The sequence below is a fragment of the Piliocolobus tephrosceles genome, chromosome 6, assembly GCF_002776525.5.
Source record: "Piliocolobus tephrosceles isolate RC106 chromosome 6, ASM277652v3, whole genome shotgun sequence".
Taxonomy (NCBI): domain Eukaryota; kingdom Metazoa; phylum Chordata; class Mammalia; order Primates; family Cercopithecidae; genus Piliocolobus; species Piliocolobus tephrosceles.
In genome coordinates this window covers 161,171,103-161,196,277 of record NC_045439.1, presented here as the reverse complement: position 1 = coordinate 161,196,277, position 25,175 = coordinate 161,171,103, and the positions used below count along the sequence as shown (strand labels likewise).

The 25,175-nt window shown below is 43.2% G+C and overlaps 1 protein-coding gene across 1 annotated transcript in view; it reads left to right on the top strand.

Moving 5' to 3' along the window:
• Positions 1 to 24,721, top strand: part of GABRB3 (gamma-aminobutyric acid type A receptor subunit beta3) — a 226,557-nt gene extending 201,836 nt beyond the window's left edge. The window contains exons 7-12 of the mRNA XM_023190442.1: positions 623 to 775; positions 7,186 to 7,430; positions 9,564 to 9,569; positions 20,089 to 20,561; positions 20,602 to 23,891; positions 23,928 to 24,721. Of these exons, the coding sequence (XP_023046210.1) occupies positions 623 to 775; positions 7,186 to 7,430; positions 9,564 to 9,569; positions 20,089 to 20,430 (746 nt within the window). The 3' untranslated portion in view covers positions 20,431 to 20,561; positions 20,602 to 23,891; positions 23,928 to 24,721. The remainder of the gene's footprint in view (positions 1 to 622; positions 776 to 7,185; positions 7,431 to 9,563; positions 9,570 to 20,088; positions 20,562 to 20,601; positions 23,892 to 23,927) is intronic.
• The last annotated feature ends 454 nt before the right edge of the window (positions 24,722 to 25,175 follow it).

The window sequence follows — 25,175 nt, the reverse complement described above, 5'->3', positions numbered from 1 at the left end:
TGGGACTCGTGGACAAGAAAGCAGACAGGTGCTCCTTCGAGCTCCCGTTAATGCCTCTTCTGTGGCCGAAGCAGAAGCCCTGAGTGTGCACCGCTGCTTTCTCCGGGACTGGACTTGCTTCTCTGCCTCTCTTGTTCTTAGGGTGCCCCTGAGCCAACCCAGTCACTCTAGGGACCATGCCTCCAACATCTGTGTTCAGGGCTGAACTCCAGGTGGGCCGAAAGGACAACTGGTCAAAGCCTTTCTTGCCCAGTAAAGCCTTGAGCCACATCTCCCCTTTCTACAAGGAAGAAGGGGATAGTCATCCATTAAAGAATAAACAAGGTATTTGGCATTATTCTGGATTCTAAGCTAAAAACTTCTAAGCTTTTCCAGGTTCTCAACTGAGTGTGTAGCCTCAGAAGAGCATCCTCATCACTGTCGTATAAATGGACCGAAAAGCACCCCCCTCCTGATTCTTCTATAAATGCCACTAGCAGACAGAAGCAAACTGCTTGGTGGTGGACCACCCCTTCATTCACAGACTTTTCCATTGCATGTTGTTGACCTGTGGAAGTCAAAGCAAACTCTTTAGTCTGCCGTGTCATTTCTCTGGTGTAATGTCCTTGTCTCTTTCCCATAGGTGCCTATCCTCGACTGTCACTGAGCTTTCGGTTGAAGAGGAACATTGGATACTTCATTCTTCAGACGTACATGCCCTCTATACTGATAACGATTCTGTCGTGGGTGTCCTTCTGGATCAATTATGATGCATCTGCTGCGAGAGTCGCCCTCGGTATGTGCTATTTTTAAGTGATATTTAAATGTAAAGTAACCGTATCATTACAGTATTCAGATAGTTCAAAGGCTGTAGTTCAGCTACCATTTTTTGACATCGTGACACAAGCGTTGCCCGTGTAGTCACTTTTTATCTTGAAACACTAATTTCACGCACGATTCCCTTGATGTGTTAATTTAATTATAAGGCTCAAATGTGAATTTTCATGCCCATGAAAGGGAAAATATGCTTGCAGAATATTTGCATGATAAAACTAGTTTTGACACTAATTTTAAAGCAAGGAATAACATCTCCTGTTCAAAATTATTTCATGGCCCAGAAAGAAGACTTGATTAATTGTGCATTCTTCTTTTATAAGTCAGAAAAATAGTAAAATATTACAGCATAGAATTGGAATTACACAATGTAATGAGCACTAAAATGTAGAATTCAATTCTGAGTGATTCCCAAAGGCTCTAGTGATCTTTTCTGACCATTGGTTATTTGACAACTGGATTATTAGCTGATGCACAATATGTATTATAGGTTCCAATATTATTTTTAGCATTTTGGTTATTAAGGGAAGGCTTATATTTTCAGAAACATTATTCTCTACTCAGCTAGTTAATATGAAACTGCATAGACAAAATAATTATTTAAATACATTCACATAAGTACAGAGCTGTTGGGCAATCTTCTATCCATCCCTTTGGGTAGGGTTGAATTTATTTCCTGAAAGTGAAAGTCAATAGTACTTATAAAAATTGATGGAAAAGAATTATCAACGCATTATCTGGCAAAGTGCCTTACAAAAAAACATAAGAATTCAGGGTTCCAGTTATCCCTTCTTTCCTGTTCTTTTCTCTTTTTTTTGAGACAGGGTCTCACTCTGTCACCCAAGCTGGAGTTCAGTGGCACAATTATGATTACGGCTCACTGCAGCCTCAACCTCCTGAACTCAAGTGATCCTCTCAACTCTACCTCTTGGATATGGGGGACAACAGACACACACCACCACACTTGGCTAATTTTTAAATTTTTTGTAGAGATGGAGTTTCGCCATGTTTCCCAGACTGGTCTTGAACTCTTGGTCTCAAGCCATCTGCCCACCTCGGCCTCCCAGAGTACTAGGATTATAGGCGTGAGCCACCACACCCAGCCCTTTTTCTGTTTACCAACTTTTCCCAGTACTTTAAGTTGAATAACATGTTTTCTTTTCTAATAAAATGTAAGTACATGTCTATATATGCATGACAAACATGTGACTTGCGTAGTTGTAATCAAGATTAGATTAATTTCCCAGGAAATAACACATAACTATGACTTGAGAAAATCAGGTAGCTCTTCCTAAGGGTGTTAAGTGGATTAAAAAACCACTCTATGAAGAGTAAAGCTGCAAAAAACTGAAAGTGCTGTTTTAATTGTTATATATTTCTAATAGGTATCATAAACACAGTTCTCATTTAAAAAAAAAAAAAAAGTCTCCAGGACTTTTGTACAGCCTGCAGATCTTCCCCAGTAATGTCAGTCTTTATGTAGCTTTTACTTTAAAAATATATATATATTTTACTAGATTACTCCTTGTTAAACTCTTTTCTCTTTTCACTTGGAAAATTCAGAGATACAATACATTTGTAGGGGCAGATCTAAATTATACAGAACTGTTAGCTTATACAATTTCAAGCACCCCCTTTTAAGAAAAATATATGAAATATACAAATACAAAGTTGCTGGGACCCCTCCGCAAGCCTAGAAAAGGCCTATGAAAGTGGAGACCGAGCTGAAACTGACATTTCACTGCTTTGCCGTGAATCTGCTGCAGAGAATTTGCCAGTCACTGCGATAATTAGTGAAATATGAGTACCAGGGAGCCATGATTATCTGACATCACAAGGGGTGGGGTGTACTGAAAACGTGCATATCTGAATTTCCTAGCCATCACAGATTCTGTCCCTCCCTAATTGTAAAGTGTTGCCTTCTACGGTGTTAAACCGTTAGTACCCCGGAAGTGAGTTCCATTTAACCCAGTTTCATTAAGGTATATGAAAGTAGATTCCACACTTTTTCTTCATGACACGGCATTTTTAATATAAACCAGTCGGGCCTCTGTGGCTTTGCTGGGATGAAGGCATGGGCCGGCCAGGGTTGCTGAGGCTTCAACATTGGAGGATTGACACGTGTGCTCTGGGAGGCAGGCATGAGAGCCAGAGTGAAGGGATATTCATTAGAGTTAGGGTGACCCCGAGATCAAGAGGGCAGCTGTGATCTTAGGGCTGTGGGTCTGGCCAGACAAGAACCCGACAGATCCAGCTCTCAGAGGATGACACCTACACATGCATTCCCTCGGTCCCTCCTGCCAATACAAGACTTGAGTCCAGATCTGCAGTCACTGGGAAACGTCAGTTGGCGAATTCAGACAATTATGACGCAGTGTCAGGAGCACTGAGTGACGTCATCATCATCATCAGTACCACAGCCAGGATAATAAAGACTGAAAATTACCACATAGTTGGGCGCCACTTTCTCTGCTAAGGCCATTCACGTAGGCATCTGTCCTGGAGAAGATTCACAGCAGGGTACGGAGGATTATCGCTCCAGTTTTACAGAGCACGAAAATGAGATGCAGAGAAGCTCAGTAGCTAGTCCGAAGTCATGTAATTTCCAAGTTTCAGAAGAAAGATTTCAATCCAGTTAGTCTAACTTCCAGACCTTCTCCCTTAACTACTACATATAATTCCTAAAGTGTCAGTAAAACTGCAGTAAAGAGTTATTTGGTCTACTATGTTATAAAAGCCATGGATTTTTTTAAGAAAAGAAAAAAGCTAACCAAGCGTTATTATGAACTCTTATTATTGAGGAATCCCTCATAACTGTGAAGATGCTACTGAGCTCCATAGGATACAGCTATAGTTTGGAGAGCTTTCATTGGAGAAATCACCCTTCCTGCCACCCCTTCCCAAGCACCTCGTCTTGTAGCACAGCTTTGAAATGCTCACAGGGCTTTTTGCATTCGTCCTAAGGCGCTGCACTGTGATCAGTACGCGTTGCTTCTAAATGCATGATAAAGGTGCAGCCTCTGCACAGACAGGGTGGGCAGGGCTCAGCAGAGGCCTCTGTGGAGGGCTCACCCTTGGGCTCTGGGCACTGTTGGACCTGGACTCAATGCGGGAGGGACTCAGGGCCTGTTCCACTGGCTCTTCCGATAGCCGTGCTCCTCGGCTGTTCTGTGGGCCTCAGTATGATACGCTTCTGCTGTGCAAGGTCTGACCATCAGATACGTTGAACTATTTGCGTTAACGACCACCAAACTTTAAAGTGGGAAGTTGTCATTAGATGGCCTCCCTCAAAACCCTTGGTGAATACTGGTTGGTGTCCCTTATCCAAAATGCCTGGTACCAGAAGTGTTTTGAAAATCAGATTTTTTTCTAATTTTGGAGTATCTGCATTATACTTAGAGTTTGAGCATCTCTAATCCAAAAATTCAAAATCTGAAATGCTCCAATTAGCATTTCCTTTGAGCACCATGCAGGCACTCAAAACGGTCCAGATTTTGGAACATTTCAGATTTTGGATTTTTAGGTGAGGGATGCTCAGTCTGCAAAAGTACTAGTACTTCTAAAGGTAAAAATGTATACTGATAAAATTTAGGCCAGATTATTTTTATCATGAGGAGGAGAAACAAAATATTGTGATTAAACAATGCAAAGAAATTATATTTTATTTCATATTCATTTTTATAAATACAATGTTCAAACACAATATTTCATACATAATCTAAATGACAAATAAATTGAGGCTGGCAATTTATAGAAAGACTGAAAAGCCTGGTGAATGTACAAAACAACACGAAAGCCACCACCCAGCCATTTTCTGTACTGTAGCTGGATGATTTCCCTAGAGAACAGAAGGTCAAGGCAAGGCCAGGAAAGCCAGAGGCTACCGAAGAATGATTTTTCTGTAATTGATGATACTCATATGATTATTTGTTGTTAGTGTTAACAGTGCCAGTTACTATTTATTGGCACATCAGAGCTGTTCAGACATTGCCATCAGTTTTCCAGCAGCTCCAAATGATGGCTACAGACCCATAGAGGCAGAGCAGGGCTTTGGGTCTGGGCCGTGTGGCTCCCCTTTACAGGCTGTGGACCACCACAGTACACCACCATCCACGGTGTCCTACATAGGAGGTAAAGCGACAGAAGGAGTTAGTAAACGCATTGGCCTCTTAAGCTAAGAACTCATGTGGCGTGTGGGTCCAAACTAGAAAGACCCGGGCACTCACTGCAAATCCTACTGCCAGGGATTCCTGAGCCTGTGCTGGTGGGCCTGGGTCCGGGATCCTAGCCCAGGTCCCTCTGGGGCTCATTTACCAGGCTGAGTACCTGTGGGATGTGCTGGCTGCACCTGTTCCTGTGTGCTTTCAGCCCATTGTCTAGGAGGACATCTGCTGAGGCCTGTGTCATACATGTCCATTCAAAATAGCCAGCAGGGGAGGCAAAGCCGTGACGAAAGCAAAGTGCTCAGTCTTCCCAAATCCACGTTGAAGGGGGAAGCACGGTAGTGGCAAGAACATTACAAACTTTTTGAATAATGGTGAGAATGCCTAATTTTGTAGCATTTGCACAGTGTTTTCACATTTATTTGTAAACAGTAATTATCCCATGGCCATTTTCAATTTTAAAAAGTCCCCAGGTGCACATGAATGTGATGTTAAAAGAGAATCTTAAAATACTCTGACATCTTGGATTTCCGTACATTCCATCAGCAACCATGGTTTGCAGTTCTATGTAAAAAGAGTTCCTCAACTCTTCAATTCTCTTCTTAGCTTTTAGTAGCAGTTCAGAGCTCAGTGGAGGGAGCGCTTGTGTTGGAGATGGAAGACTGGGCTATCTAGCCTGCTCTCCAGCTCATTCCCAGGCCAGCTGAGCTCTGCAGTCTCGAGGTCCTCCCTGTGGGCCTCGAGATGCTGCCTCCTAGGATAGGATGGGAGATCAGAGGGGGATGAAATTGGAATGCTTAGTAAATTCAAACCCTGCACTGGAGGGCTGGGCTGGGACCATGTGCAGAACAACCTGGGCTGCATCCCAGAGTGCATATCCTGACAGTGCTGAGCTGTAGGGCTGGCACTACCTCTTGGCCTCAGTGATGTCATGTAGGTTTTGGGTGACTGAGGATGAAGGATTATGGTTAGACTGTCTCCTTTTAAAGTCTCGTTTTTGAGGAAAGCCTGACAAAGCAATGCGGAGAAACCTGTTCACTTTATCGGGTCCTGAAAGCCACATCTTCACATTCAGTGGCATCAGTTGCATGGGTAGAAAAGAGCTCAGCCCTCAAAGCTGTCTTGCATCCTTGAGACGTATTAATATTTCAAAAATACAGTCTCCAAGACAGCGTGTCAGCTGCAGTACTACCATCCCACCCTGCCACATGGGAGTGACCCGTGCCCTTCCTGTAAGCGCAGCTCAGCTCAACTCAACAAGCTCTGGGCACATCACTCACTTGCCTCCCGGTGTCTGTGGCCTCCGATGATTCAGTGTGGAATCTTGTCTCTTGCCATGGGAGGGAGAATTGCAAAATATGGTCCTTACGTGGTTCTAGACTAAATTGAGCTCTGTTTGGGAAACAATGAGATCGTTCATACAATACTATGTAAAGAATTCAAACTAACGACTTTTAAAAACAGGATCTGATGAGTTGCCCCGGAGTATGGGGGGGATTCTAGAAGATGAATGAAATCGCTAACCCTCAACTTGAGCAACCATTTCCTAAGCAGCTTATGTACAGATGCTTTCTTAGTTGAGGAGGGAAGTTGCTCTGTGAGATCATCTTCCCTCAGAAGAGTAGCTCAGCTATTTCTTTCCCTTTGAGCTCGGGGCTGGATCTCATGGCTAATAATTTAAAAATCATTGCCTCATTCCTCTCGCTTCCAATCAGCATTGTAGTAGGAATTGTTTTCTTCCACAGGCTGTCTCACTGAGCTCTCGCTCACAGCCTTGCCTCTGTAGCCATGGACCCCTCAAATTCATTCTTTTTTCCTGGAGGTTTCTCATCATGTATGCTAAATTCTGGGTTTATTTTTATTTTTGCCAGCATTCATAAAAACCACATTCTTTTTTTCTGCTCTACGTATCTCTTCTTCTACTCTCAAAATTCCATCCTGTGTGATAGCAAAGGTGTCATGGGCAGGGGTTGGGCGGGGGAGGGAGAGGCCCTGCACAGCTTCACTTCCCCAGAGTACAGGTGTCAGCTCGCTGTTCTCAGCGGCGACGCGTGGCCCCGATGACACGATGTATGCTCTGTTGCATTCCAGTCACCCCGCCGTATTCGACCCATTATCTCCGACTGTTTGGGAAGACACAAAAGAACAGTGAAAAGTGAAGACCAGTGTGGCAAAGCTGCAGCCTCTCACCAGTTTGTTTCTTTTCTAGGGATCACAACTGTGCTGACAATGACAACCATCAACACCCACCTTCGGGAGACCTTGCCCAAAATCCCCTACGTCAAAGCCATCGACATGTACCTTATGGGCTGCTTCGTCTTTGTGTTCCTGGCTCTTCTGGAGTACGCCTTTGTCAACTACATCTTCTTTGGAAGAGGCCCTCAAAGGCAGAAGAAGCTTGCAGAAAAGACAGCCAAGGCAAAAAATGACCGTTCAAAGAGCGAAAGCAACCGGGTAAGCTCTCCACCGCCTTGACCCCACCTGGGCCCTGCAGCTCAGCAGCTACTGCATTTACTTGCATGATCTTTCCCCGTTTTTTCCCCGATAGTGTATGTCAGGCCACACACCCTTCTTGTACATGTGATATAGTCCTTATGACACGGCACCCAGCTGTTTGTTATTCAGACCAGTCCATTGGAGTTCTGGCCATCTAGCTAGGACTGGCCAGAGTTGACTGAAACCAGTGGATGTAGGCTTACACAAAAAGAACCATTGGCCTGGCCAACAAAATTGACTTTTGGCGTTTCCGTGCACATTGACCCTGGTCCAGTTGCTTTGTGCCCAGGTAATGCATTCCCCAACAGTCGCTTCCATTATTCTAGTCTACCCTCAGGGCACAGACCTAGGCCTTCTTCCTCTCACCAGTAAGCCCCTTAAAACAGCAACTATCTGGATGGACAGCCTATTGAGAAGTGGAGCTCATTCTTGAATTTGGGTGAGGGCATTTGGACTGGGGCTGGTTAATCTCTGGCCTGGTGTTGAACGCAAGGGAGAGGGTCAACATGGAGCTGGTAGTGAAAGACTCCCTTGCCCTTTCTGAATTCTCCACTTAGAGAAGTGAGTAACAGGGCACAATGGTTTTTAAATATACTTGCGTGAGCTTTGAGTAGAACTTGGGCAGACTTGATGATCATAATCTGAAATATTTCCTCGTGCAAGTTACTGGGTTTCCTAGAAAACCAGCATTAGTGTTGATGCTGGAGAAGCCAAAATCATCTGTAGTTTCCTACAAAGAGAACAAAACCTGTGGGTCTGGAATGAATGAAACGCTGGGGTGGAGTGTGTGAATTTGATCTGTAGAAGCATTTTTCCAAAATGTTTCAATATTCCTTTAGTTGTAAAATTATCAGTCTGATGATCCAGCATGCTGCCCTTCTTTGCACTGGAGTAGGCATACAGTCTCTTGTCCACCTGCCCACTGGCCACAGCCCTCTAGGGAAAAAGCAAAGTTCAAAAGGAATGAACAAGGCGGGCAGGGCTCTCTCTGGAAGCTCTCATAGATCTGCCATGGCCCTGGCCCCTCCCAGTTGTGTTCTGCAAAAAGCCAGGGTTGGGCAGACCTAGGCACTTTGTTTTAGGAAGTCCATGGACTTTCTAAAGCCCTCGTACACCCTCCTCCAGCCCAGCTCAACTCAGCAATGCTCTTACGTCCTTCCAACCACAAAGCCGCTTGATCGTTAGATGTCATTTTGGCTTATATAAAAGCAGTATGTTATTGTGGTTATAAACAACATTTGAATGAAAGCACATTATAGTTCCAATGTAATTTTTAAAATGTATCCTTCCACCTCTTCTATCCCCTCAGGTCCTCAAGGACGTATTTCTACCTGTTTACATATTGCGTTTCTTCCCACATTTTTTTTTTAATTCTTCTTGTTAAACATACTGTTAGGCCATTCTTGTGTTGCTATAAAGAAATACCTGAGAGTGGCAAATTTACAAAGAACACAGGTTTAATTGGTTCACGGTTCTGCAGGTTTTACAGGAAGTGTGGCATAATGTCTGCTTGGTTTCTGAGGTGGTTTCAGGAAGCTCACGATCATGGCGGAAGTCAAAGCGGGAGCTGCAGGCACGTTCCATGGCAAAAGTAGGAATAAGGCGGAGGGGAAGATGTCGCCTGCTTTTAAACAGCCAGATCATCTCATGAGAAGTCACTCACTATCATAGACAGCACCAAAGGGATGGTGCTAAACAATTCATGAGGAAACTGTGTCACATTGTTGGAGGTGGGGCCTGGTGGGAGATGATTGGATCATGAGGGCGGTTTCTCACAAAAGGTTTAATACCATAATACCACCCCGCTTGGTGCTGTCCTCGTGAGATGTGTCTGCTCCCCCCTTACCTTCCGCCATGATACGTTTCCTGGGGCTTCCCCGGAAGCCGAGAGGTGCCAGCACCATGCTTCCTGTACAGCTTGCAGAACTGTAAGCCAATTAAACCTCTTACCTCTTTCTTTATAAATTACCCAGTGTCTGGTATTTCCTTTTTTCTTTCTTTTTTTTTTTTTTTGAGATGGAGTTTCGCTCTTGTTGCCCAGGCTGGAGTGCGATGGCGCAATCTTGACTCACTGCAGCTTCCACCTCCCAGGTTCAAGTGATTCTCCTGCCTCAGCCTCCTGAGTAGCTGGAATTACAGGCATGTAGCACCACGCCCAGATAATTTTGTATTTTTAGTAGAGACTGGGTTTCTCCATGTTGGCCAGGCTGGTCTTGAACTCCTGACCTCAGATGATCCACTTGCCTTGGCCTCCCAGAGTACTTGGATTACAGGTGTGAGCCACCATACCGGGCTCAGTCTCAGGTATTTCTTTATAGCAATGGGAGAATGGCCTAACACACCTCCCACCAGGCCCCACCTCCAATACTGGGGATTACAGTTCAACATGAGATTCGAGCAGGGACACAGATCCAAACCGTATCACATACTTACTTCTCTAGCCTGTGGAGGTTTTCGTGCTCTATCCTGTGCCCTCCACGCCTTTATGTGTCCACACCTCCCAGCGAACACAGTAGCTCCTTGGAGGACTGTCTGTGCCCATACGGGGCCCACGAACATTCGTGAACCCGTGGAAGCACGTGAAGTGAATGTAAATGGCTCCTTCCTTTCAGCACAGCATAAATAGAGTTGGTCAGAAAACTGAGGATCTGTGACTAAAATGAGGTTTTTCACAGGCAAAACTATCTTGAATTTCTTAGTGGAAAATATACTTAGTATCATATTGTTATATTTCCAAATAGGTCCATATCCTACTAGGAACACACAATACACTTTGGTCATGCTGTTTCCAAGGAAACTAGAATTCATCACATCATTATTGTTTCCATCACAGAGGCACACGTATCCACACATACACATACAACGAATGCTGTCTTTCCAAATTTCTTCTTAATTTAAACAGATTATAATTTTTTTTCTTCTAAATGAGACTGTTTAAAACAGTCAGATTGTGGTGCTGCAGAAATACCTTTCTGGGTACGAGGCTTAAAATCTAAGATAAAAACAAAAAGACAAAAAAACTCTAGCATCCGTAGAGAAAATTTGTAGGATATAGAAAAAGTATATTATAAATTAAATGCAGAAGAAATTTTTAGTTGATTCATGAGTCCATGTTTATTGTTTGGTTTTTCAAAAATCTGTTTCTGTGTTTTCTCAGCAATCTTAGTAAGGCCTTTATATATTTATATGTTTAAGAATCTGTCATTATAGATCGTACTTAAGGTTTGAAGTCAACATATGATTATGTGTATGCTAATTCTAAATGCATATTTGATGCTCCTAAAGATAAGCATTAAAAAATTGTTCCTGAGCACACCTAAGTCTTTAGTGATAATTTTTAAATAGAAATGTACCTCCCAAAAAGTTAATATCAAGTAATGTGGATGAATGAAAGGAACATGAGAAAAGAATCCAATTTTATGTGAAACAGAAGTGGTACTATATACACAACCTAACAGCTTACATAGTCCTTTGTTTCTTTTTTTAACTATTATTTTAGCTTCAAGGGTACATGTGCAGGTTTGTTATATGGCTAAAGTACATGTCACAGGGTTTGGTGTACAGATTATTTCCTCACCCAGGTAATGAGCATAGTGCCCAAAAGGTATTTTTTTGATCCTCTTCCTCCTCTCACCCTTCACACCCAAGTGGGCCCTGGTGTCTGCTGTTTTCCTTCTTTTCGTCCATGCATACTCGGTGTTTAGCTCCCACTTGTAAGTGAGAGTGTGCAGTGTTTGTGTTTCTGTTCCTGTGTTAGTTACCTTAGGATAATGTCCTCCGGCTCCCTCCGTGTTGTTGCAGAGGATGCAATCTTCTTTTTATGGCTGCATAGTATTCCATGGTATATATGTACCCCACTTTCTTTATCTGGTTCACTGTTGATGGGCATTTAGATTGATTCTCTGTCTTTACTATTGTGAATAGTGCTATGACGTGTCAGGGATAGCACCTGGGATTGCATCTCAGCGTGGCCAGCAACACCCCGCAGCTTTCCCCTGACTGACAGCTGCTGGCTCCACAGCAGGGACTTAGCTTGTCATTGTCTTTCCTGAGACCACTTTCTGTGTCCTGTAAGGCATCTCAAGAGAAAACAGTACCACTATGGACACTGTAGGCCACCAGCAACTGCCTCTTGATACTATGGTTTTAGTGACCCTACTGTAAAACCATGAGTAGATTTTCCTTGTATTTAGTATTTATGCCATATTTTAACTTAGTAGTTGATTCATGAATACTTAAGACATTCACATATTCACTTAGTATCTCCCCAGACTAGTGGTACCATGTAAGCCTTGACCTTAACTTACCTGTGCATACCATCTGTTTGTTCCTGAGTTGTTTCTATACCCAAGAGTTCATCTTTGGTTGTAATTCATGCATTATGGTTACAAGCCTTGTGATATTTTACAAGTTGACCAATTAGTATTTGAATTTCATGAGGTGGTAGAGAGTCATAATTCTTGGCAAGGAATCAGAGCTGCAGACTCAACATCATTCTTACTAAAGAGCAAGATTTCATTCTTCATGTGGCAAGTCCTTTCTCATTCCTCTAAAACGACAGTATTTTACTTAACTAGAAGCTGGAAGAAAATTAGAGAATGAGATATCAACTGTGTGCCAATCTGGTGACATATTTTAGGAAAAAACAAAAAATCTCTCTGTGCTATATTCTGAATGAGATGTTTTTAGTCTTTGAATGTTTGCACCTGTCAAGGTTATAGAGCAGGAAGAAAAACTTCATTGAAATCAATGGTTCTAATTATAGTAGATATGAGATGAACCCGTCAAAATAAAGAGTATTCATGAAATGATTTAAAAATTGCAAGTCATCTGTCATTCTATGAAGGGCATTTCAGCCTTGTATTTCACCCACAATCGCTTCTTTCTACTTTAAGACTTAAATTCTAGATAATAGAAAAAGACTTTCTCTTTTGGAAATATTTGTTTATTTGGTTCCTAAGATTTAACAGATTTTTAATAACCCTTTAGTTCTTTCAGGAAAAAAAAATCCATGAGTAATTTTGGTGGAAATTTTCTACATACTGGTTCATGCTTAAATGAAAACCGTACAAATGTAAAACCATAAATACAGCAGCCGGACTATTTCACACTAAAATCTTATTAACTCAATATATGTTCAGGTTCCTTTTCACACTAGAATGAGAGTTACCTGCACTGTTATTTCCATTACAACTGTCCACCCACTCTGAAATAAGAATACTGTAAAATTATATTGGTTCTCGAGTTCTTTCTCACATGCACTGTATCCTGAGACAGCTACCAGTTAGTCATACATGTCCAAGCCCCCAAGAGCACTGCAGTTTTGTAAATTATTAACAACATAGGTGGGGAGGTGGGTTTGACTTCCCTCAAGCTAAGTTTTCTTCACTGGAGTTCAAGGGCACAGCCTTAGAGACCCACCTTCGTGAGAGTGTTTCCCAGACACAACACTGGCCACAGGGCTGGGGAAGACAGGACATGGATTCGTACAGATTTATATCTCAATCTTGAAAACTCAACTTAGCATTCATTTGACCCGATGTCTTGTGTCGTCTTCACTCTACCTGTGCAGTTCCTGAAGTCCCCACCTACATGGTGACCCATTCCCCTTCCATTGTCCTGTCCTGTCTACCTAGGATGCTTTTCTTCTTGGTCCACATTTCCCTCCAAGATCTAAGCCAGATGTTTTCCTCCATGACATTTCCTTGATTGCTTTTTGTATTTGTTTGTTTGTTTTTTGAGACGGAGTCTCGCTCTGTCCCCCAAGCTGGAGTGCAGTGGCACGATCTCAGCTCACTGCAACCTCTGCCTCCCAGGTTTAAGCGATTCTCCTGCTTCAGCCTCTCAAGTAGCTGGGATTACAGGCACCCGCCACCATGTCCGGCTAATTTTTATATATATATTTTTTAGTAGAGACTGGGTTTCACCATGTTGGCCAGGATGGTCTTGATCTCCCGACCTCGTAATCCGCCCCCCTCAGCCTCCCAAAGTGCTGGGATTACAGGCTTGAGCCACTGTGCCCGGCCAACATTTTCCTTGATATGTTCGGCCTCCCACTTATCTGCATCCTGCCCCCGTCACTCCCTGCTCTGAGCAGTTGGTTTTGTTTCTGTTCTGCCAACTTATGGGGCACATGCTTTATGCTTGTGAAAATGGCAGATCACTCACATCCCATGTGCCCAGCAAGCCTTGCCTCCTAGACAGCATCTGACTCACTGCATCTTCCAAAATATGCACACCCATGACACGGACGTGACACCTGCTCTTGTAACATGTGTCCATGAACGAGCACTACTTGTCATGGATTGGGTCGCACTGGAGGGGTATGTTTTTTCCACTTTCCTAGTGGGAAGAGAGGACAAGGCTTATAAATGTCATCTTTATAAAGCCGGGTAAAACTGAGTCATTAGAATCGTCAAAGTTCATCTGACTAAACAGGTTGCAAAATACTCCCCTTTCTTCCTTTAAGAAAATACATTCCTCTCCTTGGTATTTCACTCCACAAATTTTTTAATTCTGGTCTACTAGATTTTGATAAAAGGAGCTTTTTATAGGTTATTGTATAACAGAAAAGAGATGGTATTTAAAAGTGTGTTTAGGCCAGGTGCGGTGGCTCAAAGCCTGTCATCTCAGCACTTTGGGAGGCGGAAGCAGGAGGATTCCTTACGCCTGGGAATTCCAGATCAGCCTGGGCAACAAAGACCTTGTTTCTACAAAAAAAAAAAAAAAAAAATTAAAAAAAAATAGCCAGGTGTGGCAAGTTCCTGTGGTCCCAGCTACTCGGGAGGCCGAGGCAAGAGGATCACTTGAGCCCAGGAATTTGGGGCTGCAGGGAGCTATGGCCCCGCCACTGGACTCAAGCCCAGGCAACAGAGCAAGACCCTGTCTCTAAAAAGTAATAATTGTCAATGTGTTTAAAAGGCAAAATGCAGTATTTTTTCAAATGCACTTGTTGATTGTTTAAGATCTCATCAGCTAGACCCTTTGAGGGTGAGGACCTTGTGTTCACTTTGTGCTCCTAAGGGCAGAGCAAGATGGTGCATGTAGCAGCCGTGTGGTAATGTTTTAATGAATGGTCTTGAACAATCCCAGCTCCTTCGTGGAAGTGCATTCTCCAGGGAGGCATCCCACGTCCTGAAGTGGACGACTGGGCTCTTTTCATCTCACAGTTTTGTTATTTAAAACATTGCATAGTCTGTAGAGACCATTTTTCTAAAGCTAAATAATGCTTTCTGGTTTTTTCCATCTTCAGGAAAATGATTTCACTTTTCTGATACTGTAATTCCCAAACCACTTAGTATTATTGAAAAGAACAAATTCTGCATTACTATGCGGTGGCTCACGCCTGTAATCCCAGCACTTTAGGAGGCCATGACAGGTGGATCACAAGGTCAGGAGATCGAGACCATCCTGGCTAACACGGTGAAACCCCGTCTCTACTAAAAATACAAAAAATTAGCCTGGCGTGGTGGCAGGCGCCTGTAGTCCCAGCTACTCAGGAGGCTGAGGCAGGAGAATGGCGTGAACCCGGGAGGCGGAGCTTACAGTGAGCCGAGATTGCGCCACTGCACTCCAGCCTGGGCGACAGAGCAAGACATCATCTCAAAAAAAAAAAAAAAAACTACAAGCATCTTCCACCTTTGATTATCTTCTGACTCAACATCAGATAAATTTTAAACATATAAGCTTACCATTTAAGTAGAACTGCTTAAAATGCTGGACATTCTAATAAAATCAAATTGAGCTTATTTGATAAATGACCTCAATTTATCAAATTCCTTTACATGGTAACCTAATATGCTTTCTGATTCGTGATTCAAAATCAGACATATTTGGTGGGGTACCAAGCGTATTCGTTGCAGTAAATGAAATGAATGGAACACCCCAAATGAACAGGAACACACTGGCTGACCCCCCCTCCCAGGCCCTCTCCACAACAAGATTCCCAGTGTGAGCCAGGCAGCTCATTCTCTCCACCACGTCTTTCCTTTGTGGCACAGGGTACCCTAGAAGGTGCTGGAAGGAGATAAAGACCAGAGGACAAGCTTCTCTCCTGGAGAATCTTGCTGTGAATCGTTCTTCCTGCAAAGACCAGCTGGGCTGCCCAGTCAAGCCCTCCTCCCTGCAGCATCCAGGGCAGGTTCAGGTTACCCCTTCTTAGGGATAGTGAATGACGACTCTTGCCCCAGGAAGATGTGGCCCTAGCACTCCCACAGCTAGCCTTAGGTGGCCTGCACAGGGGACATGCGACTGCCATGGGCACCTGTTTCAACCACACCTGAATTTAACTGTTGGACTTCTCCTGCCATATTCTCTTGGTACAATGAGAAACTCTGTCTCCCAAACCAAGGAATGCTTCCCTTGTATTAAAGACGTGCAGACACACTTTGTCATTTAAAGAGTTTTGCTGCTAATCATCCCATGGAAAGAAAACAGAAAGGACAGATATATAACAGAAGGTTGGGTGCGCTGGCTCACACCTGTAATCCCAGCACTTTGGGAGGCTGAGGCAAGAGGATCACCTGAGATTGGGAGTTTGAGACCAGCCTGACCAACATGGAGAAACCCCATCTCTACTAAAAATACAAAATTATCTGGGCGTGGTGGCACACGCCTGTAATCCCAGCGACTTGGGAGGCTGAGGCAGGAGAATCGCTTGAACCCAGGAGGAGGAGGTTGTGGTGAGCCAAGATCACACCATTGCACTCCAGCCTGGGCAACAAGAGTGAAACTCCATCTCAAAAAAAAAAAAAAAAAAGTCAAAATTTTACCAAGGTCTAACATTCCAAGTGCTTTAGAGATCCAAGCCCCATTAGAATTTTCCTTCTGCTGGATAAAAAATATAAGAAAATGCCCTCCTCACCTCCCCACATCATGTGTCTCCATGAAGGGCCTTCCAGCACGGGTGGTGTGGTCTCGGTCCATTCCCATCTCCAAGCACTCTCAGCCTGACTGTCCTCCATTCTAAGGAGACCACTCCATCCAGTGGAGGACAGATGAGGTCACTCTCTGACCGCTTCTAAACCAGTGCTGGCTGTAAACTACAGGGAAGACCCGCAGTGACACTCTTCATCCTAGAACCATAGGATGTAGCGCTGGCTCAGAGGCCCTGGCCCCACCTGGACTCATGGCACACTTGCTGCCGTGTGAACGCTCCTGCTAGAAGCTCACAGGGAAGAGGAGTGCATGGGCCGGAGTGGGATTGGGGTGCTGAGTGACTCTCCACTCCTTCCCCAGCCCCTGAGCTACGGAGATTCAGCACTGGGCAGGCGGAGGCCCAGCGTTGCTGCTGTGGGCATGCCGTGTGTGTCTCGAGGCTTAGGGAAAACCCCGAGATGGGTTGCAGTCGCCAGGGGAGCAGTTATTCATGGGCTTCGGGCATTTCCATTCCAGACTGCCCTAAAAGAAACAGAAACCATTGCAGGGCGTTCTCCCTGGGGCCCCGCTCTGCCCGCTCTCTTCTCAAATTCAGTTTCTTATAGCTTGAGTTGCACTTCAGAAATCTATGACTTTCTACCTAGAAATTACTCTTCTTTCCTGTTCCCTAAAGAGTTAAATTGAAATTCTTTCACCTGACATACAGAAAACAAAAACCTCCCTGGCCTGAATCTAATCTGTGTTTCCACCCAGCACGAGGTGTACTTTTCTCTTGTGATAAGAGGATACGAAAGGGATAATGGCAGTGATGATCGTGACCTCATCTGTCTCAGGATTAGTGTGTGCTGGGAACGGTGTTTGCCTTTCTCAAAATATTTCAGGTACTCTTCAAGCTTCGCTTGTGATGTTTTTTCTGCATTTTGTCTGAAAAATTTCTACTCATTCTTTGAGGCGCAAATGCAAACGTATCTTCCCTCTCACCTCCTGTAGTAGTTTTGATTACCACTGTAACAGAGCACCGCAAATGTAGTAGCTTTAAATGACATCTGCTTTTATCTCATGATTCTGTTAGGCCAGACGTGCAGGTACAGTGAGACTCGGCTGGGTCCTTCCCTTAGGGTGTCAGGAGGCTGAAATTAAAGTACTGACAGTCTGTGTTGCTTTCCTTTCTGCAGGTTCTGGGTTAACTGTGCTTCCAGGATCACTCAGGTGCTGGGTCAAGGACAACTCCCTGTGGTTGTAAATTGAGGTCCCCATTGCCTTGGCTAGATCTTATGGTAGTTCTGTTTTTAGTTATTTGAGAAACCTCCATGCTGGTTTCCATAATGGCTGTGTGAATTTATATTCCCACCAACAGTGTCTAAGAGATCCTATTTCTTGGCTGTCTTGTCAGCACCTGTTGTTTTTGTCTTTTTGATAGTAGCCATTCTAACCGGGGTGAGATGATATCTCATGTGGCTTTGATTTGCATTTTCCTGATGAGTGATGTTGAGTATTTTTTTCATGTGCCTGTTTGCCATTTGTGTGTCTTCCTTTGAGACATGTGTATTCAGATCCTTTGTCCATTTTCTAATGGGATTATTTGATTTTGGGCTGTCAGCTGGGGCCATCTTTGCTCCTATCAGCTGCCTTGTTCCTTCTTATGTTTTCCCTACAGCCTTTCCATCAGGGGTGACTCAAGTCCTCAGGCTTTGAGTTCCTCTGCTTTTATCTCTCTGACTTTTTCTCCTGCTTCCTGTTGGAGAAAGTTCTCTACTTTTGAAGGTGTGATGAGATTGGGCCCACCTGGACAATCCCGGGTCATCTTCCTGTCTTAGGGTATGTGCCCTTAATGACGAGCACAAAGTACTTTTGCATAGGGTAACGTACTCGCAGAATCTGGTGAGGATTGCGAGCTTGGTGCCGATCGATGAATGGGCTCACTGCCTGATGTGCTGGAAGACATTATGATGGCACCGAATTTTGAGAAAATAAAAGTTTTATTGCAAGTCAGCTGGCAAAGAGATAGGAGGAAATGCTCAAATCTGTTTCGTGGAACTGAGGTTTGGGGCAGGTTTTATAGGCATAGGGTAATGAGGCATGTTCTGATTGGCTCTTGCAATGAGGTGATGCTGGGAGGTGTGGTCTGGCTGCATCCCGCCCTGGGGCGACACAAGGGCTCAATCTGATTGGATGCTGGATCCTGCCATGTGGTGTTTGCTGAGCACTTAGGCTCCACCCATGGTTGTATGCTTGGTCCATCTGGGCATGCTCAGGTTACATGACCTTCAACCTGGGGATTCATGGCAACTGAAAATAACTCACCATTTTATTACATAAGGTTGAACCAGACTGGGTTGATCCTAGGGTTCCAACCTCCCTGGAGGCCATTACCCCGATGACCACCTCACTTTCCCCAAGCGTAATGAAGTGACCTAGAATGGTGTTACCAAACCTGTAGACATCTGAGAGTCCTCTTTCGTGCCTTTCCACCAAAGTCTGAGTGGTCCCTGGATGTGCAGCCCTTCCTGTGTCCCAGCCCCCTTGAAGTCTGAGGTCATCCCACCGGTGGTCCTGTCCCCACTTGGAACTCCACACAGGCCCAGCGCCTTCTCGAGCAGGACTCCTCTCACCACCTCACCTCCTGCTCATCTAGCTGGATGCCATTGATGAAATTGCAGAAGGCGGGAAGACACAAATTAATACAGCAATAAATTATTCCTACACAAAATAACTGTGTTTTGTGAAAGATTTATGGAGGAAGCCACAGACACTTAATCTAGTACTGGAACACGGGGGAGGCTTTCCATAACCAAAAACAGGACAAAGAAAATGGCCCTCCAGGCAAAGAAAGAGAAGAGAAATGGAGAAGCGTGGGGCGTGCTGGAGTGAAACCCAGGGGACTGTGGAATGGCCCTTGGCACTGTGGCAGGGATGGGAACGGCTCAGAAAGCAGATACTAGTAGTTCATTTCAGAAAGGACTCCACTGGGGCCCCCAGCCCCCGGATGTTCTGTGAAAGGTTCAAAGTTCCAAGGCAGACCAACCCACAAACAGAGTGGACCTTTGGCATCATCATGAAACGTCTGAAGCTAATTTGGCACAGAATAAAACGCTATCATTGTAAAGTCTGGCTCCATTGTGGGAAGGGAATTTCATCTATTTTACATGTAGCCCTTCAAAAAGAAGTCTCCTGCCAGAACCAGTATTGGGCAAGGGGAGCCTACTTGAGTTGGGGTTGGGGGTGTGTATGTACTCCACGGAAGTCATCAGGCGTGCCTTTCGATCACGGGACTATTCATGTGTTTCTCTGTAGTAGTTTGGGTGTGTTATGTCATCAGAAAAGGGAACAAGATGACTTCCAAAGACAAATGGGAGAATATAGTTTTTATTCAAAGCGTAGTTGTGAAAATGGTTAGAGCACCTAAGTTAACAGCTTGAAAGTCATTTGTACTTTAATTTTTTCAGTAAGGATTTGTATCCATAATGTGAAATTGCAATTTGAAAAAGCCCCTCCCCCTCCTTGCATCTAATCTCTTACATGAGCATTTTTAGATCAAGGAAATAAAAATCTCTCAACTGCAATTAACCTCCAAAATGACATTTTCCAATAAAACGGAGTGCTGGGTTTGACAGATGTACAGTTTCTCGTAAAAGATGTAAGGTGATGGCATGACATCATTCTGTCCGGGATATGCATAGGGAAATCGGATTCATTGGCCTGCCAGCTGTCTAACCAGGTGCGCTTTCCTTCCAATTAGGTGGATGCTCACGGAAATATTCTGTTGACATCGCTGGAAGTTCACAACGAAATGAATGAGGTCGCGGGTGGTGTTGGCGATACCAGGAATTCAGCAATATCCTTTGACAACTCAGGAATCCAGTACAGGAAACAGAGCATGCCTCGAGAGGGGCATGGGCGATTCCTGGGGGACAGAAGCCTCCCGCACAAGAAGACCCATCTACGGAGGAGGTCTTCGCAGCTCAAAATTAAAATACCTGATCTAACCGATGTCAATGCTATAGACAGATGGTCCAGGATCGTGTTTCCGTTCACTTTTTCTCTTTTCAACTTAGTTTACTGGCTGTACTATGTTAACTGAGTGACTGTACTTGATTTTTCAAAGACTTCATTTAACACTGAGTGAAATATTACTCTGCCTGTCAAGTTTTTATACCTGTACACACACAGACACACACACAAGCAGACACACACATATATACATACGCAATTGTATATATATGTGAACTTTCTCAGCATATATATATAAAATACACGTGTATATGAGGATGTATGTGTATATGTTTATACACACAGGAGTCAGTGCCCATGTGTATGGAAGACAAATACACATACATATATACATTTTGCAGCTATGGACAATTTACCACAGGATGCATATTAAAGAAAGTCATAGTTTTTTTCTTTTTTAATTGAAAGGGACAAGTATCATCTAAATATTATGCCTTGAGAATGAGGGCGTGAAACACAATATCATCCCCAAATGTGTCTTTTATTACCATAAGTTAGATGTTTTAGTTTAAAAATCAGAAAGACATTCTTAGTTGATCTTTGAAAACTCATACAGTGGTATTGCTAGTTTAAAATGAGTCACTCACTTCATATCCTCTCGGTCAGTTTAGTAAGCGAAGCTTCTTGGCTTTTCTGGTGATGAGGTTTGTTTTCATCGGGCATACGTTTTCTGTAATGGTTTAGTGGCTGGGGTGAGCCGCTGGCAGTGTGCTTACCTGTTGTCTTAAACATAGATAGATCCCACGTTGATGTCTGAACGACCGCCTTTTGAAAACCCATCGGGAGTGAACGGCATCTCATTGTAAGTACTCTCATACACAGTGTGTAGTTTGTTTCTGTTGTTCACTTGGAGTGGATCCAGCTTCACTGTCATGTGCGAACACAGTGGCACGTTTTGCCAATGACATTTCAATCACTGAAAATGTGCTCTACATCTCGTATGGATTTCTAGGCCTGATATCCAACAGAAAGCATAGACGTCTCAGGTTATTCGTTACTCTAAGGTAAAACCATCTAGGATGATTTTCCCCCTTGCAGTTATGTTATCAATCATTCTTATAACATTGTATGTTAATAGAAAATATATTTGCATAATATGCATATATATGTATATTTACCAAGATTTTGTTTCTTACGCTTGCTCTCATGGCAGCATGCGATGTCATATTTTCCTTCATGTGATGTAACTACTTTCTGTTATCTAGAAATTAAGATTGAAGCTAAAACACTTCTGTTCAATTTCGGAAACGAAGAACCATCCTCATGCCTTTATTTCTGTATCTGACATATTTCATAAGCACATCCAACTACTCCTAGACTGACTAGGATTCTGCAGGAACATGACCCCTACACACCACGCGTCACCCAACGACCCATGACCATTCTCTGAGGCAAAGGAGGGCAACCTGACAGCAAACACGGTCACTGTTGCTTCCTTCCAATCCACAGCCTCATCAGTATTTGGACTTTTTAAAGCTCGTAGAAACAAGACAAGGTGCACCGGTTTCATAGACGCAACCTTAACTTACTATTTAGATGAGATCTTTCTAAAGAAAAAAAAAGATGATCTATTTTTTGTAAACAATATTTCTATCACAGGCATCCATAAACTGAAATGACTACAGTTGTGCAAACAGGTGTCACAGTGAAGTTGAGCATTTGGAGAAAAAATAAAAAGTAAAATTTGCAGGAAGAACTGCTAAATTAATACTTTATTCCAAAATGCCACGTATGCCTCACCCTCTCTGTTCTATCCAAAACCAAGGACCAGAGTCTAGCCCAGGGCCCCAGTGGTTGGCCCCAATTGTCTCGACATAGGTAGGGGCACCACCTTCCCTGAGGATGCGTGTGGTGTGGACTATCCCCATGAGCTGACCACGACTTGATTTTTCTTTGGTGGCTGTAACAACCTTTAATTTGTAGGCATCTGCAACAGTTCAAAACCCACCATCAGACAAAACATAATCCACAAAATCTCACGCTAGAGGCAATTACCTCCTTTAAGGCCCTTTTCCCTCCATTCCTCTTTTTCCTCCTAATCACTGCTCCCTGGTTTTATTTTCATCTGGAGACTAGCCAGGGATTCCGTTGGCTTTGGCTTTTCTCTGACAGTGTTTTCCATCGGTAACAATGGGGGACCCTAAAAGTTAAACAGATTGGGAAAAACCTTGTAAGTGGCCTTATCATTATTATCATGTGAAAGGAAAAAAATACATTGGCAAAGACCTTATCCCTTTCAATCCTTCAGGTATATCTTTTTCCGTATCCAGTAATTAAAGGTGTGAGGTCCACATGCGGAAGAGGGACCCCAAAATGTAAATGGATGATGTGGACAGAAACAGTCAGTGGTCTATTTAAGTGTATAATTTATCCTGTTCAGAACTGTGACATTAATTCTTTCTGGGAGAAAAGTGATTTAAAACTTTTTTGATGCATAGTTGAGGTACCCACATATCACAGGCGGAGACCCCGTGAGGCTCCAAGGAGCTGCAGTCTCCTTCCCGAGGTTTTCTAGATATAAATTTGCATGGTATAGTCATAATAGCTTTTGAGCTTTTTATATGCATTTGGCACCAAGACTGGGATCCACAACTTTGTAGACACCGCGATGAAGTTAACATATTAGCTATACTCTAAATAGTGTTTGTAACTACACACACACACAAACACACACGCACACACATACATACATATATTCTGTAAAAACAAAAAAAGAAAACTTTTTAAGATCCTTGGGTATGTGTTTGCTTTACTCCATTTCAGAAGAAAATTACTTTTCTTCTAACAAACTTATTTTATAGCTTCTCCATTTTTAAAACTTGTGAGAACATTGAGAAGAGAACTCGACTGTGTTAACAGAAGAGAGTTGAATTGGAGTCTCTGTTGTGTTCAAATGACCTCTCATTACTCCACAGTAGTTATTTGAGCCCGTGACTGAGCCGCGTGGAGGAATTCTGAACGCGGACCTCTGACATTGTTGGGAGGTGGCTGCTACCCACACCCAGACCTCTTGAGTAAGGAGAGAAACATTATCATTGGGGATATAATGAGATTTCTTTCTTAACAACTGAAAGTAATAAAAAGTTAATTTTCTAAGTAGTCCTGTCTTTCCAAAATGCGCCACAGGGGCTCAAGATCTACAGAAGAATCTTGTTATGACAGTTTGTTATTACCCATATTCAGATATCCTTGAGATCATGGAAGAGCCCTCTACGTAACTCCCTACAGAGAAAGACTGATAGACTTGAGGGGTCCTTAAATCAAGTGTTACTCCTGTTCACCAACCCCGGGACTGTGGAGGGGTTTCACTGTCTATACCATGCGACATCCATTTCCCCCTGAATCTCAAACGAACTAGAAGGTATGTCATGAGAATATTTCCATTAGGTGTGGAAGCTACCTGCACATCTGCAGTATCATGTGTTTTTAACGCCGGCACCCAGAACTTTGACGTTCGGTCACTCCCTCAAAGGCACTTCTCTCTCGTCCAAACACAGCACTGACATTTTTACCAAGGGGATCATCTCAAGGGTGATGCCAAACAAGTCTGGGGCTGGTTTCTCAAAGGTGATGCCAAACAAGTCTGGGGCTGGTTTTAAGGGGACAGGCACGTTGCAGTTGTGGATGTTCGTTTTCAGCATCTAGTAGATAATCCATTGGTGTTTGTCCCACCGTGGTGTGTTCTAACAAGAATGTGTCCAACTTTGAATCTCCTGGCTTGAAAGTATAAACCATCACTTAATTCTTACTTTAACCCTCCACCTGAAAACCAGTTCATATTTCTGGCCATTTTATGTAAGCAAAACCGAACACTTGGTGAAATATTTTGTTACTCTTGGAATTGACTGGCTCTCAGTGTGAGCCATTAGAGTAACATCGAATCTTGGGGGAAAGAGCTGCCCAGGTGAATTAAATTTTTCCAGGACACTAGCTAGTGTGCCTTGAGTTGATTACCTCTTCTACTGCATTGAAAGGTGCCATGTTTTGCTGAAATACTAAATTCCCAACACCTGGGTAAACAATGACCTCCCAGAGAGTGGCTCCCGTGTGCCTCTCCCTAGGACCAACCCCGTGAACATGTTTTGTCACACTTGTCTCATGTTTCTACTTCCCAAGTCAGTTGAGTGTGTTTAAGGTAAGTACAGGATTATTCTAGTAGGAATAGGCGATTGCTGTCATAATCAATTCTCATGTTGATTTCATTTTATTGTAAAGATAAATTTAAACCCAGTTTTGCTTAAGCACATTGATGTAATTTTTTGGTATTATTTGACATGAAAAAAACAGCAAAATCGAGTGACAGATACAATATGAAACTTGTTGATGAATGAATTCAAATTTATTAAAAAAGGACTAACTGACTTAAATGTGAAGACTGATTTTTTTTTCTTCCTTGGCTATCTTGTGAAGACGGTGTGGTTATTTTAATTCTAGTCATTTTTAGTAGCACATGCCCATTTGGGTTCTGCTGAAAGTAAAAAGAAATAAGCCCGAAATTGACTGCATGTGAGATCGATTGAACTATGACTTTAAAAAATGAAAATCACTGTTTACCCTGAACTTCAAAGGACAACTGGACACACAGAGCTCTGACTTGTCCCTGTCTTCAAGTAGGGATTTTTAAGCAAGAAATATTTTTACATTAAAGGTCAGGGAGCCAACCTACCTATAAGCTCTGGCCAAGGTGGTATTGATCCTTATCTTAAGTTCTTTAGTATGATAAGGCAGTTTCTTTGTTTTTGTTTTTCTCCAGTGAGAAAGTACCAAGCAATGTCTCAGAACTAATTAATTAATTAATTCAGATCCTTGGACACT